The sequence below is a fragment of the Nuphar pumila genome, chromosome 3 (genome assembly GCF_984573655.1).
Source record: "Nuphar pumila chromosome 3, dmNupPumi1.hap1.1, whole genome shotgun sequence".
NCBI classification, from domain to species: Eukaryota; Viridiplantae; Streptophyta; class Magnoliopsida; order Nymphaeales; family Nymphaeaceae; genus Nuphar; species Nuphar pumila.
In genome coordinates this window covers 79,942,202-79,958,432 of record NC_143251.1, presented here as the reverse complement: position 1 = coordinate 79,958,432, position 16,231 = coordinate 79,942,202, and the positions used below count along the sequence as shown (strand labels likewise).

The window sequence follows — 16,231 nt, the reverse complement described above, 5'->3', positions numbered from 1 at the left end:
CACAATCAATATTAAATTTCAAAATTAGAAAAGGGATATATATATATATATATATATATATATATATATATATATATATATACTAATTAAAATATGATAAACCAAGCTTGCGATACCTGATTATCATATGAAGAACTTGCAGGGAAGACTGTGTTCACACTTGCACTGTGTGGATAAGGTGAACTGATGCCATATCCGTATCCTGGAGGAGATTGGCTTCCATAATGAGGAGGGGGGCTATGCGGGAAACTACTCGATCGGGGATTCTTTGATGCATATGAATGTGCACCATAGCTTCCCAATGGTGGTGGTAGAGGAACTCTGTCTGGAGCTTTCCCTCTTCGGCGACTGCTTAAGCACAACAAGGAACCATATCAGAAGTATAATAATGCTCAAGAATATAAATATATATATAATGGGTGGGGGATGGTAGGTGTCAAATGAAAGATGAAATTACCCTAAAATCTTGAGATCAATTGTTGCTTTGTACTGTGATGGTATTTCCATCAATGCTGCCAATGCAAATTCTGTCTCTTTTCTTGATGATGGGACATTCTTTGACATTATCTCCGAAAAATTCACAAACTTGAAAGGGAAAAAATATGAATATCTTGTAAGTAGTCCAGTGGTCAGCATAGATCGTGTGATTCTGATTTTCTATGTACCTGTGCGTGTAGGCATTTTTGTGTGTGTGTGTGTGTGTGTATTGAGTGGGGGGTTGCTTTTCCATGTACCTGAGCATGTAATAAGAGGAAAAGCCATCTACCAAGGGCATTTTTTGTTCCAAATGTGTAAACTTCCTTAAGTGCACATATGGGGGCTTCAAGTTTCTTACCTGAAAATTGTCAAATGCTCGAGAAGGAATATTGTCATCAAATTGGTGCATCATGTCCCAAGGCCCATCACCAACTCCAACCAAGACTATTGACAGTGGATAGTCACTGCAGTAACGCAACAATCAAGAAACAGAACAAATCAAAAAGTGTAATCACTAGTAGAAAACTACCTGAATTTACCTTGCTTTTACAATAGCATCAATTGTGTTCTGTTCCTGTGGGCTTAAGTGACCGTGCTCCATATCAACACTTCTTGTTACCTGCATGATGACCAAATCCATTTTATCATTAAACTAAATGTTTCTCGTTCAAAGAAAAAGAATTTGCTTTCCACCAATAACACCAAGGGTATATTTGACAAACCAACCATGTAAAACAAGTTCTTCAAAAGAAGACAATCTCGTTTGAAAGAGGCAGAACTAGAGCGTGATGAAGGAAACTCTTGCTACATCTACATGGGTAAGGAGTGTTCCTATCTAGTATGCCTTTGCAGAACAACTGCTTTAAAAGAATTCTAAGGACACAGTCCACCTATGTCACATGGGTAAGAGTACGGGTATAGAGGGTACAACACGGCAATTTCAAAAATTGAAGGTACTGGGACACAGCTATATATATATATATATATATATAGATAGATAGATAGATAGAGAGAGAGAGAGAGAGAGAGAGAGAGAGAGAGTTTGGGGATGACAGCAAAGCTCGTCAGTATGCTAAAATATGCATTACATTTGATTTGAAGAACAGCAAGCTCGTCAGTATGTTAAAACATGCATCTCATGCTTATCGATCATTGCTTTACCATCTTCCAGTGCACTGCATCAATATATTATCATGTGATGCAAAAATGAACCTGCCTTAAGGTTTACTTGCAGGCTTGAACATTGATGATGTATGTGTCACTCTTTTACATTTAATATGCCCTCTTGACAGCTTCTTTCTTGATATTTTGAATTGCAAAAGTATTTGAGCATTTTCCCCATTTTATGGGTGTTCGGGTTTGTCAAACAAATATGCATGAGACAAGTGAACAGGTAGAACATGTTTTGGCTTCATTCTGCACTAACAGTCTTGGACGAAGTCAATAAGAAAACTGATATTGCAAGACAATAAGCAGGTCAGAGGTGGATAGGCCCTAGAAATACAAACTTCATGAATCTCTATGCTAGTGTACTCATGCAGGAGAACTATGCAAAAAAGTTCTTTTGCCTGCAGTGTGGGTGGGTGGCAAAGAGAGGTGGGGAGGTGGAGTTAAGGTGGGGTTATGTATAGTTCTCGTAGGATGTTTAGCCTTTCTAAACAATATAAACACTTAATTTCATTTTAGAAGTCCTCACCTCTATTTAAAAAAGTTTGTAAGGGGATTGATTGTAATTTTTGAAAAGAAGCGGGAGGGGGAATGAATTTTTTTTTAAAAGGTAGGTCATGCGTGTAATCTCGTAATTTTTCCATAATTTTTAAACCCAAAAATATAATTTTAAATTAAAAATTTATACTTAATATGACAAAATTGTGGAAAATAATTAATTATGGGCTGACGTCAACCTGGGCCTGGACATGGTCAAGATCTAAATATGTAAAAAAAAATCTGTACATTTATTTGTTTTCACCTTTAATATCGAGTGAAATTCAAGTTAAATTCAGGCAAAATTTGGGAGCGAAATGGATCTAAGACCATAGTTAGATTCGTTTCGGAACGTAGATCTCATAGGAGATATTTTTATCGAAATTGGATATTGATTGGTACAAAAAATGTATTTTTCTAAATTGATCGGCATCTAATTTTGGGTCTTTTTCGGTTTGGATCGGACTCGACTCGCTCTCGTAGGAGGTCTGTTTAATATAGATATGGACCTAGTTCAGGATCCATATTGACTAGGACTCGGTCTGGGTTGAGATCCAATTAAATTTGGATCATGGGTCCAACCTGGACCCATAATCCATTCATGTCAATTTAAAACTAAAATGAATTTAAAACTTTAAAAATAAAAAATATGAATTTAAAGAGTAAGGATAAGGTAGAACTCTACCCCACTTGGCATTCTAGAAGGAGGTGTCCCCCCTTAATGTGGAATATTTCACGGGATAACAAAAATAAATAAATAAATAAATAATCTAAAAGATAACTTCAGATTGAGTACCCCATGCATCTAGAAGGGGGTGTCACCCTAACTAGAGACTTTCTTAAACTATAAAAGAGGTTAAGAACCTCTCTCTCTAGAAGTCGTCCTCTAGAGAGAGAAAGAAAGAGAGAGAAAGATAAAGGAAGATTAAAAAAAATGTGAGTTGAGGGAGAGAGAAGAAAAGAGAGGAAAAAGAGAAGAAAGAAGAAGAGCATCCTCAACGATTTTCCTCCTTCCTCTATGCTTTTCGTAAGATAAAAAATCAAGGTACGGGTTTTTCTCTAAATCTAGAAGGGAAGGGAGTTAGTGCAAGTTGATTCAAGCATAAGTTTAGAGAAAAAGAAATCTGGTTGTCATAATGTATACACGTTTTGGCAAATTGTGATTTTAAAAATGAAACTTGTGTTTCTTTCCCGCAAAACCAGACTTGGGGTCTGTTCTGAATCTTATATATATTGCATGAATCTGATATATATATTTTTCAGTCTGCCAATCACGTGTTTAAATCTGATATATATATTTTTTTAATCTGATTATAAATATATGTTTTTCTAATCAACGGTTCATGTACAAGAATCTGATTTCATATATGTATTTTTGCAGTCAGTCCATTATGTACATAAATTTGATTATAAATATATATTTTTTCTAACAAGCCGATCATGTACATGAATCTGATTTTGTATATGTATTTTCTGCAGTCTGTCGATCATGTACATGAATCTGATCTTAAATATATTTTTATGACAGTCGATCATGTACATGGATATGATCTTAAATATATTTTTGATGACAGTCGATCATATACATGAATCTGATCCTAAATATATGTATGTTGTCAGTAGAACATGTGCATGAATCTGATCATAACCTGTGTTTTTCTGTCAGCCGATCAAGTACATGAATCTGATCATAAGTAATTGATTTTTCTGTCAGCCGATCATGTATATGAATCTGGTGCATAAGTATATATATATACTTTGCTGTTATGTGCATAAGTATATATACTTTGTTGTCAGCCGATTGTGTGCATAAATATATATAGTTTGTTGTCAGTTGATTATGTGCATAAAACTGATCATAAATAGATGTTTGCATAGTTGCTGATCATATGCACAAAATTGATCATAAATAGATGTTTGCAGTCTTCTGAACATATACATAAATGTGACCTTAAGTAGATCGTTCGCATGTCATATGCATAAACCTGATCATAAGTAGATAGTTTGCAATTTGCAGATCATATGCATAAATCTGATCGTGAATAGATTGTTCTCGAAGAACCGAAAGGACTAAAAGAATTCCTTCTAGGTTTATATCCTATGATTCCTTCAAACCCAAATATAGAGTTTGTCTTAGCGTCATTCACTCGTATGTAGAACCTAAAAACTTTGAAGAAGCCAAGAAGATTGTTGAATATAGAGAAGCTATAGATAATGCACTTAGAACTCTTAAGAAGGCTAAAACATCGAAATTTCAAAAACTTCCTAAGGGTAAGAAAACTATAGGGTGTAGATGGGTTTTCAAGGTCAGGACCAAGAGTGATGAGTCTCTTGAAAGGTATAAAGCTTGTCTAGTTGCCAAATGATATAGTCAAGAATATGAAATAGACTATGATAAAATCTTTGCCCCCGTTACACGTATGGTTACCGTTAGATGTCTTATTATCAGTGCCTCAATTAAATATTAGAATATTTATCAAATGGATGTCAAAAATACTTTTTTAAATGGTGATCTTAATGAAAAAGTCTATATGGATGCTCCTCCAGGTATGAAGATTCTTAAAGGGAAAGTACTTCGCCTACGAAAAACTCTTTATGGTTTGAAACAAACCCCCAAGGCTTGATATGATAGATTTAATAATGTAATGTTGGAACATGGATTTTCGTCATGTTTCACTGACACATCCTTGTTTGTCAGGAAATCCAATGTAGGCATAGTAATTTTATTGTTGTATGTTGATGATATGCTAATAACAGGTGATGATACTAAGGGAAGTAAGAGCATAAAATCTTATATTAAAAGATAAATTTGAAATGTCCGACTTGGGATCCCTAACGTATTTTTTAGGCATTGAAGTTGCATATTCTTATAGAGGTTATTTTTTATCTCAAACTAAACTTGCATTTGAGATTATTGATAGGTCAGGAATTACAGATGATAAAATTTATGAAACTCCTGAGGTAGTAAGAACAAAGATGAAAATCGATGATTGGATTCTTCTAAAAGATCTCACTCCTTACAAGCAACTTGTTGGATCTCTAATGTATCTTAGTATCACTAGACCTGATATTTCACATGTTTATATCGCAAGCCAATTCCAACATGCGTGCGCCCACATCAGTTCATATGAGTGCAATTCTCCAGACCATCAAATATATAAAGGGATCTTTGAACAAGGGAGTATTTTTATCTTCTTCTGAATTAAATTTAATAGCTTATACTGACTCTGATTGGGGGGTGATCCAAATAACCATCACTTCACCACTGTTTTTTTTGTGTTTTTAGGAGAATAATTAATTTCTTAGAGATGCAAGAAGCAACAAAATGTGTCACTATCATCTACTGAAGCCGAATACCGAGCCATGGCAACGACTACTATGGAAATTGTCTGGATTCGCCAACTATTGGAAGACATGGGTATTCATGTTCAAGTGCCCACAAAGTTGTGTTGTGATAACAAGAGTGCAATCTATATTGCCAAAAATCACACATTTCATGAGCGCACAAAGCATATTGAGATGGATCGCCACTATATTAGAGAAAAATATCTGAAGAGAGTTATAGATCTTATGTAACGTCAGAATATCAATTGGTGGACTTCTTCGCCAAGGCGCTTTGTTCCCCTAGATTCAACTTTCTCCTTGAAAAACTTTCAGTCATTGCGCCCTAAGTTTGAAGGGAGGTGTTAAATTGTATCTCATATATATATATATATATATATATATATATATATATATATATATATATATATATATAAAGAGAGAGAGAGAGAGAGATGCATATATTTCTTTTGTAAATACCCACTAGGGGTAAAATGGTCATTTTACTCGCTCACGCATATTCATTTTTGAATATGCCTTTTTCTTCCTTTTTTCTTTTTCCTCTTTTTCGTTTCTTTTCTTTTTGTTTATTTTAAGGTTGGAGGGGCCCACCATATAGGCGTTGGATAATGTGATCGTTAAAGGGGCTCCAACGACTATATGGAGCCCCTCCTTGGGTTCCTTTTTGCCTATAAATAATGAGGTCCTCCCCCTTGTAAAATGATTCTTTTGTAGGAGGTTCTCTCATTCATCAATAAAGAGATTTATTATTTTTTCATGCCTTTGTGCATGTATGCCCTTTGTAAGTGTTCATCTAGCATTTGGGCACATATTGAAGATATTTTTACAGTAGGAAGCTAGCACAATCATTTATTCATGAACAAATCTATATATATGATCAACATACTGCAAACATCTATTTATGATCAATTTAATGCATATGATAGGCAGTCATGCAAACATCTATTTATGATCAATTTAATGCATATGATCGGCAGCCATGAAAACATCTATTTATGATTTGTTTTATGCACATGATCAATTGACAACAAAGTATATATATATACATACATAATCGGCTCACAATATATATATATATATATATATATATATATATATATATATATATATATATATATATATATATGCACCAAATTCATGTACATGATCGGCTGACAAAAAAATTAGCTACTTATAATCAGATTCATGTACATGATCGACTGACAGAAAAATACATAGGTGATGATAAGATTCATGCACATGATCCACTGACAGCATACATATATTTAAGATAAGATTCATGTACATGATAGATTGTCATCAAAAATATATTTAAGATCATATCCATGTACATGATCGACTGCCATAAAAAATATATTTAAGATCAGATCCATGTACATGATTGACTGTCATCAAAAATATATTTAAGACCAGATTCATGATCGATAGACTGCAGAAAATACATATATGAAATCAGATTCATGTACATGATCGGCTTGTTAGAAAAATATATATTTATAATCAAATTCATTTGACTGCAAAAGTACATATATGAAATCAAATTCATGTACATGAACGACTGGTTAGAAAAAAAAAAAAATATATATATATATATATCAGATTCAAACACATGATTGGTGAAAATATATATATATATATATCAGATTCAAAACATAGACCCCAAATCTGGTTTTACAATAAAGAAATAGAAGTTTCATTTTTAAAATCACAATCTGCTAAAACGTGTATATATTATGACAACCAGATTTCTTTTTCGCTAAACTTATGCTTGAATCAACTTACACTAACTCCCTTCCCTTCTAGATTTAGAGAAAAACTCGTACCTTGATTTTTGATCTTACAAAAAACTTAGAGGAAGGAGGAAAATCGTTGAGGATGCTCTTTTTCTTCTCTCCTCTTTTTCCTCTCTTTTCTTCTCTCTAACTCAACTCTCGTTTTCTTTTTTTTTTCTATCTTCCTTTCTCTCTCTCTCTCTCTCTCCCTCTTTCTTTCCCTTTCTCTCTCTCTATAAAGGATGACTTCTAGAGAGAGGTTCTACCAATCTCAAGTTATCTTTTAGATTATTTATTTATTTTTGTTATCCCGTGGAATATTCAACATTAAGGGGGAACACTCCCTTTTAGAATGCCAAGTGGAGTAGAGTTCTACCTCAGGTAGAACTCCTTACTCTTTAAATTCATGTTTTTATTTTTAAAGTTTTAAATTCATTTTAGTTTTAAAATGGCATGGATGGAGTATGGGTATGGGTTGAACCCATGATCCAAATCCAATTCGATCTCAACCCAAAATGGGTCCTAGTCAATATGGATCCTGAACTGGATCCAGATCCATATTAACATTGGTCCAACGGAGCGGGTCGAGTCCGATCTAAACAAAAAAAGACTAAAAAAGAGTGGCCGATCAATTTAGAAAAATGCATTTTTTGAACCAACCGATATCCGATTTCGATAAAGTAGATCTCCTACGAGATCTACATTCCGAAACGGATCTAACTAAGGTCTTAAATCAATTTCGCCCTTGAATTTTGCCTAAGTTTAACTTGAATTTAACCTGAATTTCACTCGAATTTAAAGGTTAGAAACAAATAAATTCACAGATTTTTCCTAACATATTTAGATCTTGTTAATGGGCTTTGGACCATGTCTAAACCTAGGTTGATGTCAACCCATAATTAATTATTTTCCATAATTTTGTCATATTAAATATAAATTTTTAATTTAAAATTATATTTTTGAGCTTCAAAATTATGAAAAATTTATGAGATATTACATCCCTACCCCCTTAAAAGAATTTCGTACACAAAATTATAACGTACCGAATAAATGTGAGTAGTGTTCGTGTATATCAGCCTCAAGCTCCCAGGTGTACTCGTCGAGTTCGTTATGTTGCCAATGCACTTTCACGAAGAGAATCGTCCTACTCCAAAGTATCTGCTTCGGCGATCCACAATCTCCAGCGGTCTCTCCTCCATCGTCAAGTCTGGTTGTACTTCGACCGCCTCATAGTGAATAACATGTGAGGGGTCGGGTACATACTTCCTCGACATCGAGACGTGAAAAACATTATGGATCTGAAAAAACTGAGGTGAAAGTGCTACTCAGTAAGCTGACTCGCCAACTCGCTCGAGGATCTCAAAAGGTCCAATGTACCGATAACTAAACATCCCTTTCTTTTCAAACTTGAAAACACTCTTCGTAGACGATATCCAAACAAACACGTGATCACCCATTAAAAAGTTAAGCTCCCTACGTCGCTGGTCGGTATAGCTCTTCTATCGACTCTGTGTTGCAACTAGTCACTGGCGAATCATTCGCACATAGTCTGAATAGTGTTGGATCACTTCTAGAGATTTTATTGCTCTCAGCCTAACCTCATCCCAACACACTAGAGATCTGCATAGTCTACCATACAAAGCTTCATATGGAGCCATATCAATACTGGCACGTTAACTGTTGTATAAAAACTCTGCAAGTTTCACATGTCTGACTCAATCTCCTGCCCAATCTAGCGTGCATATTCTAAGCATGTCCTCGAGAGTCTGGATCGTACGCTCTGTCTGCCGGTCGGTCTGTGGGTGAAAAGTTGTACTGAACTTCAACTTGGTATTCAATGCCTTCGACAAATAGCGGCAGAAACGAGACGTGAAGCAAGGATCTCAATTTGACACGATAGAAAGTGGTACCCCGTAAAGTTGGGACAATCTCATCAATATACAAATCAGTGAGGCTCTCCAAACTCTGACTCACCCTGATCGACTAAAAAATGAGCACTCTTCGTGAGTTTGTCAACTATAACTCAGATGGTATTATACTGACGATGGGTCCTCGACAAACCCACAATGAAATCCATCGATATGCCCTCCCACTTTCACTTAGAGATGCCCAAAGATTGCAGTAGTCCACCAAGTCTCTAGTGCTCGATCTTAACTTGCTAGAAAGTAAGACATCGAGACACAAACTCCGCAACTTTCCGTTTCATCCTATTCCACCAATATGTAGTCTGAAGGTCCTTGAACATCTTGGTACTACCAAGATGAACAAAATACTTTGACCTATGGGCCTCACTCATCAGCTCCTCCTGAAGTACCTTCAAAACCCACCATTTGTCTTCGAACATGATAGTCCCGTCCTCCTTACGATGGAACTACACATTCAACTTCTAGGCACTCTCGCATAACTTCTCGTTCTCGAAGTCCGAATCGACTTACTGAAGCTCCTCAATACGATCAATCTGCTTAGTGTATTTGCCACTACATTCACTTCAGTAGGGTGGTAAGCGATGGTGAACTCGTAGCCCAAAACCAACTTATCATTCAATAATATCATGCTAAATCAAATATTCAAAAAATGCATGAAACCAATGCTGAGCAGTAAATGATACATGATTTATTGCACATGCATGAATAACTTCTTAAGTTATTTATCAAAGTTGCTTTTGAATGCATGTCTCTATTAAATACACATAAATTAAATTTTTAATTTTTCTTACATGCCTGTTGATAATCAAAACGGGCAAAATTCTCGAGATTCAAGGTAGTTCCTAATTATAGCTTAACACATGATTTGTATTTTAATTACTGGGTTCCACACTTGTTTATCGACCGATATTAAGAATCTTTACCTTCCATCGAAACATTAAGAATCCTCACCTAATACCAGAATATCAATGAAAATTCACAACCATTGACGTCATTTTATTGGTATACTAATAACTACAGTTGAGTCAACAACAACACCCCCAAGTAAAATTGCTGAAAGCTTCCTAAAATCGTGGTCGAGAACATAAACTTCACATCAAGTTCTTGAGGACACAATTGCACACGAAGTTTTAGTATCTCACGGTCCCCCATGACCGTCATCAAAGATTCTCACACACTATAAAAAAGACATCAAGGAAGAGCATTATTATACAGTTTTGGTCTCTTTTACCATTTTAATTAATTACAAGTTCTTTATACAAGAACAATTATGCAAACCAACATGTAATAACAATTTTGGGCCCTTGCCCTAACAATTTAACAATGTAATTAATTTTAGAAAACCAATAATTTTCAGAAATAATTTTATAATGCATAAACAATTTCAATAGCATATGAGCAACACATGCTCCTGGCCTACATAGGCCCCACAACAATGAACATAAAACCCACACAGATACACAACTTTATATTCACAAAGCACATTCTCAACACAAAAACGAACGCACATTTGACAAAGCACATACACATGCGTATAGAAAGCTAAGTGATAGTATCACTAGATGCTCTTTCTTCAATTTGATGATCGGTTGATGAGAAGAGTTGTTATTTTCTTCTATTTCATTATCACTAAGATCATTATATGTGATTTCATCGTCACTAAAAATATCATTTCTATACAACAAGTCGAATAAAAAAGAGTAATCTACATTTTCTTTATGAGGTTCACATTTTTCAAAACCACTAATATTTTCCAAAAAAAATTACATTCCTAGAAACATATAATTTATCATTTTTAACATCATAGCATCTAAACCCTTTCTGAGTTTCGAAATAACCAAGAAAAGCACAAGGAATGGTTTTTGGTGAGAGTTTGTCGTTTTTATCCGTAAGGACAAAACATTTACATCCCAAAACTCTTAACCTATTGTAGTCAGGTTCTTTTTGATATAAAATTTTAAAATGAAAGATTTTATTTAAGTTTTTGGATGGAAGACGATTTATAAGATAAACGGACGCAAGAGCCGCCTCGACCCAAAATCTTTTTGGAATGTTTTGAGAAATAAGTAAGGTTCTAGTAATTTCAATAATATGCCTATGTTTTCTTTTAGCTAACCATTTTGTTGAGGTGTTTTAGGACAAGAATTTTGATGAATAATTCCATAATTTTCAAGATAACTTTTGAATTCATTAGAGAGATACTCACTCCTTGAGTCGGCTCTAAGAATTTTTAAATTTTCATTGAATTGATTCTTAATCATCATGTGATATGCATTAAATGATGCAAAAACCTCATGCTTATGTTTAAGAAAGTAAATCCAACAATATCTAAAGTAATCATCAACAAAGATAACATAACATGCAAACCCTCCTTTTGATATAACGGGTGTCGGTCCCCATACATCCGAATGAGCAAGTTCTAATGGTTTTGTTGAAAACATAGATCTTTGTTCAAAAGGCAAGCTTCTCATTTTTTCAAAAATACAATCATTACAAGTGAAGTCATTTTTACAAAGATTTTTTCAAGAATACAATCATTACAAGTGAAGTCATTTTACAAAGATCTTTAACAAAATGTAAATAAAAAAACTTGATGACATTGGGATGTCCAAGTCTCTTGTGCCAAACATTTATATCTTTATGTTGGGCAACATTATAAAAAGAGTTTTTTGAAATTTGAAGAAATTCCATATAGTATAATTCTCCCTACCTAGAGCCTTCCCCAATCAACTCTCCAGACCGACGATCCTATATCCAACATTTATTACATGAGAATTTAATATCACATCCATGGTCCGAGAATTGAGAGACCGAAAGCAAATTTAAATTTAATTTTGGTATAAATCTAATTTTGAGAATAGAAAAACCTTGTTTTTAAAAAATTTCAATCTCTTTGATTTCAAGAGAAGCGCCATCGGCAGTTGAAACAAAAAAAGGAGATTAATTTTTTGTATATTCGAAAAGAGAAAAAATATTTGGAGTCATATGAAAGGAAGCACCCGAATCTAAAAGTCAAGAAGTCTTACTGGGAGGAGAGAAGGTTGACATGGCGGCCCCAGAAATGGATCCCTTGAGAAGAGGTTGAAGAGCTTCCATAATTTGGCAAACGGATAAAGCTCCATTAATAGAAGTAGATGGACCCTCCTCTTTATGTGGTTGAAATGTTGTGGACATGGCTAACATCTTCTTCCATTTTTGACACACCGGTTTAATGTGTCCCGGTTCTTTACAAAAATAACATATAATTTTGCTATAATCTCTTTCCTGGTACCTTCCACTTTGACCACCGTTTTCTCTTGCTCCTTGATTTTGATTTTGATTTTTGAAATGAGGAGGTTTGTATGTTTTCAAGTTATTCCTCGGTCTAGAAACAACATAGGTTCCTTCATCTTCATCTTTGTTTGAAGGTATAGCAAGAACACTCAGAATGGTTTTACTCATTCCCATACGAGTTTCTTCTCCACTTAACTTAGTAAGAACATCTTCAAGAGGTGGAGAAGTAAAAGAAGATAGAAGAGAGGATCTTATTTGTTCGAATTCGAGTCTAAGCCCATTCAAGAAGTTAAAGAACCAATCATCTTCCAATTGTTTGTGTCGAAACTCAATGGCTTCTCCACTCCACTTTGGTTTAAGCATTGCAAGCTCATCCTAAATAGAAGACAATTCGGCGAAATATTCTCTAATATATAATTCGCCTTGTTGAAGGGTCAAAGCCTTTTTTTGAAGATATTATTTATAGGACAAGTCTCTTGAGGTGTACATCCTCTTAAGATATTCCCATACTTGAGACGCTTTTTTGAACTTCAAAATATTTGCATTGATTCTAGTCTCAACCGAAGAGAAGATCCATGAGAGAATTTTATAATTTTTCATCTCCCATTCTTCATGCTTCTTATTATATTCTTCAAAAGCCTTTTCTCTTTCTTCCCCACCAAGAACCTTAATTTCACCTTTTCAATAGTGGTAATTTTTTGTTTGGGTTCGGGGATAGTGCCTTTGACATAACTCCAAAGGCCTTTTCCCTTAATATGGGCTTCTATATTGCCGACCCAAATGTGATAGTTGGACCCATTGAGTTTAAATCCGAAAAAAAATGAAAATACTTTTTCCCCATGAAAGTGCCTTTATGAGAAATAGTCTTCAAGAAATGAAATCTTACCACAACGGGCCTTCTTTGAGCTTACTTGATGTATTATGCCTTTCTTGAAATGATTTGCAAGAGCTTTTGTGCCAAAAGATTGAGAGATGGGCACATTCTTCGAGACGACCACCAAGCTAGCGTAATACCCGAGCTCTTCTTCTAGAGACCAAGCTCTGATACCATGTAAAAATATCTTCAACACTAGAGCTATGTGCACAAAGGTACTAGATTCACAATGGATTGATATGTGCACAAAGGCAAGATGAACATTCTCAAAGGAGCGTACATGCATAAAGGCATGAAAAAATGATAAATCTCTTTATTGATGAATGAGAGAACCACTTGCAAAACAATCACTTTACAAGGGGGTAGGCCCCATTATTTATAGGCAAAAAGGAACCCAATGAGGGGCTCTATGTAGTCGTTGGAGCCCCTCCCACGGTCATATTTGTGACCACTGGAGGGTCCAACGCCTATATGGTGGGTCCCTCCAACCTTAAAATAAACAAAAAGAAAAGAAAAGAAAAAGAGGAAAAAGAAAAAAAAGGAAGAAAAAGGCATATTAAAAAATGAATGTGTGAATGAGTGAAATGACCATTTTACCCCTAGTGGGTATTTACAAAAGAAAAAATATATATATTTATATATATAGATAGATAGATAGATAGATATACATATATATGAAATCTATGTATATGTATCTCTCTCTCTATATATATATAAATATATATGAGATACAATTTAACACCTATATGCATGTGTGTGTTTGGTCAAATGCGCGTTCATTTTTGTATTATGAATGTGCATTGTAAACATAAAGTTGTATCTTAGTGTGTTTTATGTTCACTGAAATTTTGCAATGGCATGAATTATTTTTGAGATATTGTTAGTGATTATGTGTGAACCATTGTGGGGCTTGTGTTGCTCATATGTTATTGAAATTATTTATGCATTGCAAAATGATTTTTGAAAATTATTGGTTTTCTAAAATTAATTACGCAGTTAAATTGTTAGGGCAAGAGCCCGAAATTGTTATTGCATGTAGATTTGTGTAACTGTTCTTACGTAAAGAACTTGTAATTGATTAAAATGGTAAAAGAAACCAAAACAATATAATAATGTTCTTCCTTGATGTCCCTTTTATAATGTGAGAATCTTGGATGACAGTCGTGAAGGACCATGAGGATACTAAAACTCCGTGTGCAATTGTGTCCCCAAGAACCCAATGTGAGGTTCATGTTCTCGGTCACAGTTTTAGAGAGCTTTCAGCCACTTTTCCTGGGGGTGGTGTTGTTGACTCAATTGTAGTTATTAGTATACCAAGAAAGTGGCGTCAATGGTTGTGGATTTTCAGTGATGTCCCGACATTAGGTAATGATACCTAATGTTCCAAAGAAATGTGAGGTTTCTGATATCGGTCGAGGAACAAGTGTGAAACCCAGTAATTAAAATACAAATTATGTGTTAAGCTATAACTGGTAGCTACCTTGAACATTGAGAATTCTGCCCATTTTGAGTATTCGTAGGTATATAAGGAAAAGTGAAAATTAAATTTGTGTGCATTTAATAGGGACATGCATGAAAAAGCAACTCTGATAAATTACTTAAGAAATTATTCATGCATATGCATAGAATCATGCATCCTTTATTGTTCAACATTAGTTTCATGTAATTTTTAATATTTGATTTAGCATGATATTGTTGAATATTTGAATAGTAAATTAGTACTGGTAAATTATTGCTTGTGATTTCCTCTTAAATTTATGCATGATTTAATTTATGTTATTTCCTTTACTGTTGAATTTTTAGAGGAATTTGTACGAGGACTTCGATTCTTAGCCGTTTTTCTAAAACTGCTTTTTTAGGCACAGACTGGCTCGCTGGAGGACTCGAGGCTTTGTGACTTGGTGGTTTGGTTTCTGACCTGTATGCAGAATTAGATTGAGTCGAATTTAAATTTAGAACTTTTGACTTATTGATTATTTAAATGAAGTTCAATATATTATTTTAAATTGATTCTATGCATGGAATGGTTTATGCAATGGATATATTAAATCTGTGATGTACCCCGAGTTCTTGGGAGGTTTTCTGCAATTGTTTAAAAAATAAATTCCACGATTTTTCGAGGGTCAATTAGGGTCGTTGCAATACGTGGGTTTGGGTTGAGAGGGCATAGATTGGAAGAAGAAGAAGAAGAGGAGGAGAAGGTTGAAGAAGAACCCAGGTATGCTCTCTCTTATGTCACATAGGTGCGAGTGTGGATGCGAGTGCGAATATATATATATAGTTTTAAGTTAGCACTACGTGTATGTGTGTGCATTTATGTATTTATTTATATAATATAGATAAAACCGAACTTGGTTAGGGTTAACTGAATCTACTTTTAGATAGAAATTGACCTCAGTGTGGTTGACTTCACCTGACAAAGGAAGTTGTGTCGAAGTGTCGCACCCGGATGGACGCGGGTGTGGTGCACTATTCGAAGAGTTCGTGTTACATAGGCTCTCTCTCTTATAGATTCCAACTCTCACTCTCTCCTACTTTTTCTTCCTCCTCTTTTTCTCTTTCATTTTCTTCCTTCTCTTTCTTTTTCTTCTTCCTTCTCTTTTTTTTTTCTTCTTCGTCCTCCTCCTCCTCTCCTTGCTCTTTCTTCATCCTTTTTCTTCTTCCCCCTGCCTTTCACCCGAGCTATATATATATAATGGGTTGGTTAGGGTTAGACCCAATCCGGACCAACACGTATCCAGGGCCGTGTCGACATGGATATGGCAGGTCCTATGACGTGTTTGTGTGACATAGCAGTCCACTTGACACATCACACAAAAAATGGAACCCTTAACACCCACAAAATTCTTTCCTTACATGAATTC

The 16,231-nt window shown here is 34.8% G+C and overlaps 1 protein-coding gene across 9 annotated transcripts in view; it reads right to left on the bottom strand.

Moving 5' to 3' along the window:
* The window catches only part of LOC149843076 (E3 ubiquitin-protein ligase RGLG2-like), a 163,913-nt gene that overhangs the window by 142,162 nt on the left and 5,520 nt on the right, over positions 1-16,231 (bottom strand). For all 9 annotated transcript variants that reach the window (XM_089999582.1, XM_089999584.1, XM_089999581.1 and 6 more), the window contains exons 7-10: positions 1,017-1,096; positions 836-941; positions 458-585; positions 117-348 (exon numbers count right to left, since the gene is read on the bottom strand). In XM_089999582.1, the coding sequence (XP_089855708.1) occupies positions 117-348; positions 458-585; positions 836-941; positions 1,017-1,096 (546 nt within the window). The remainder of the gene's footprint in view (positions 1-116; positions 349-457; positions 586-835; positions 942-1,016; positions 1,097-16,231) is intronic.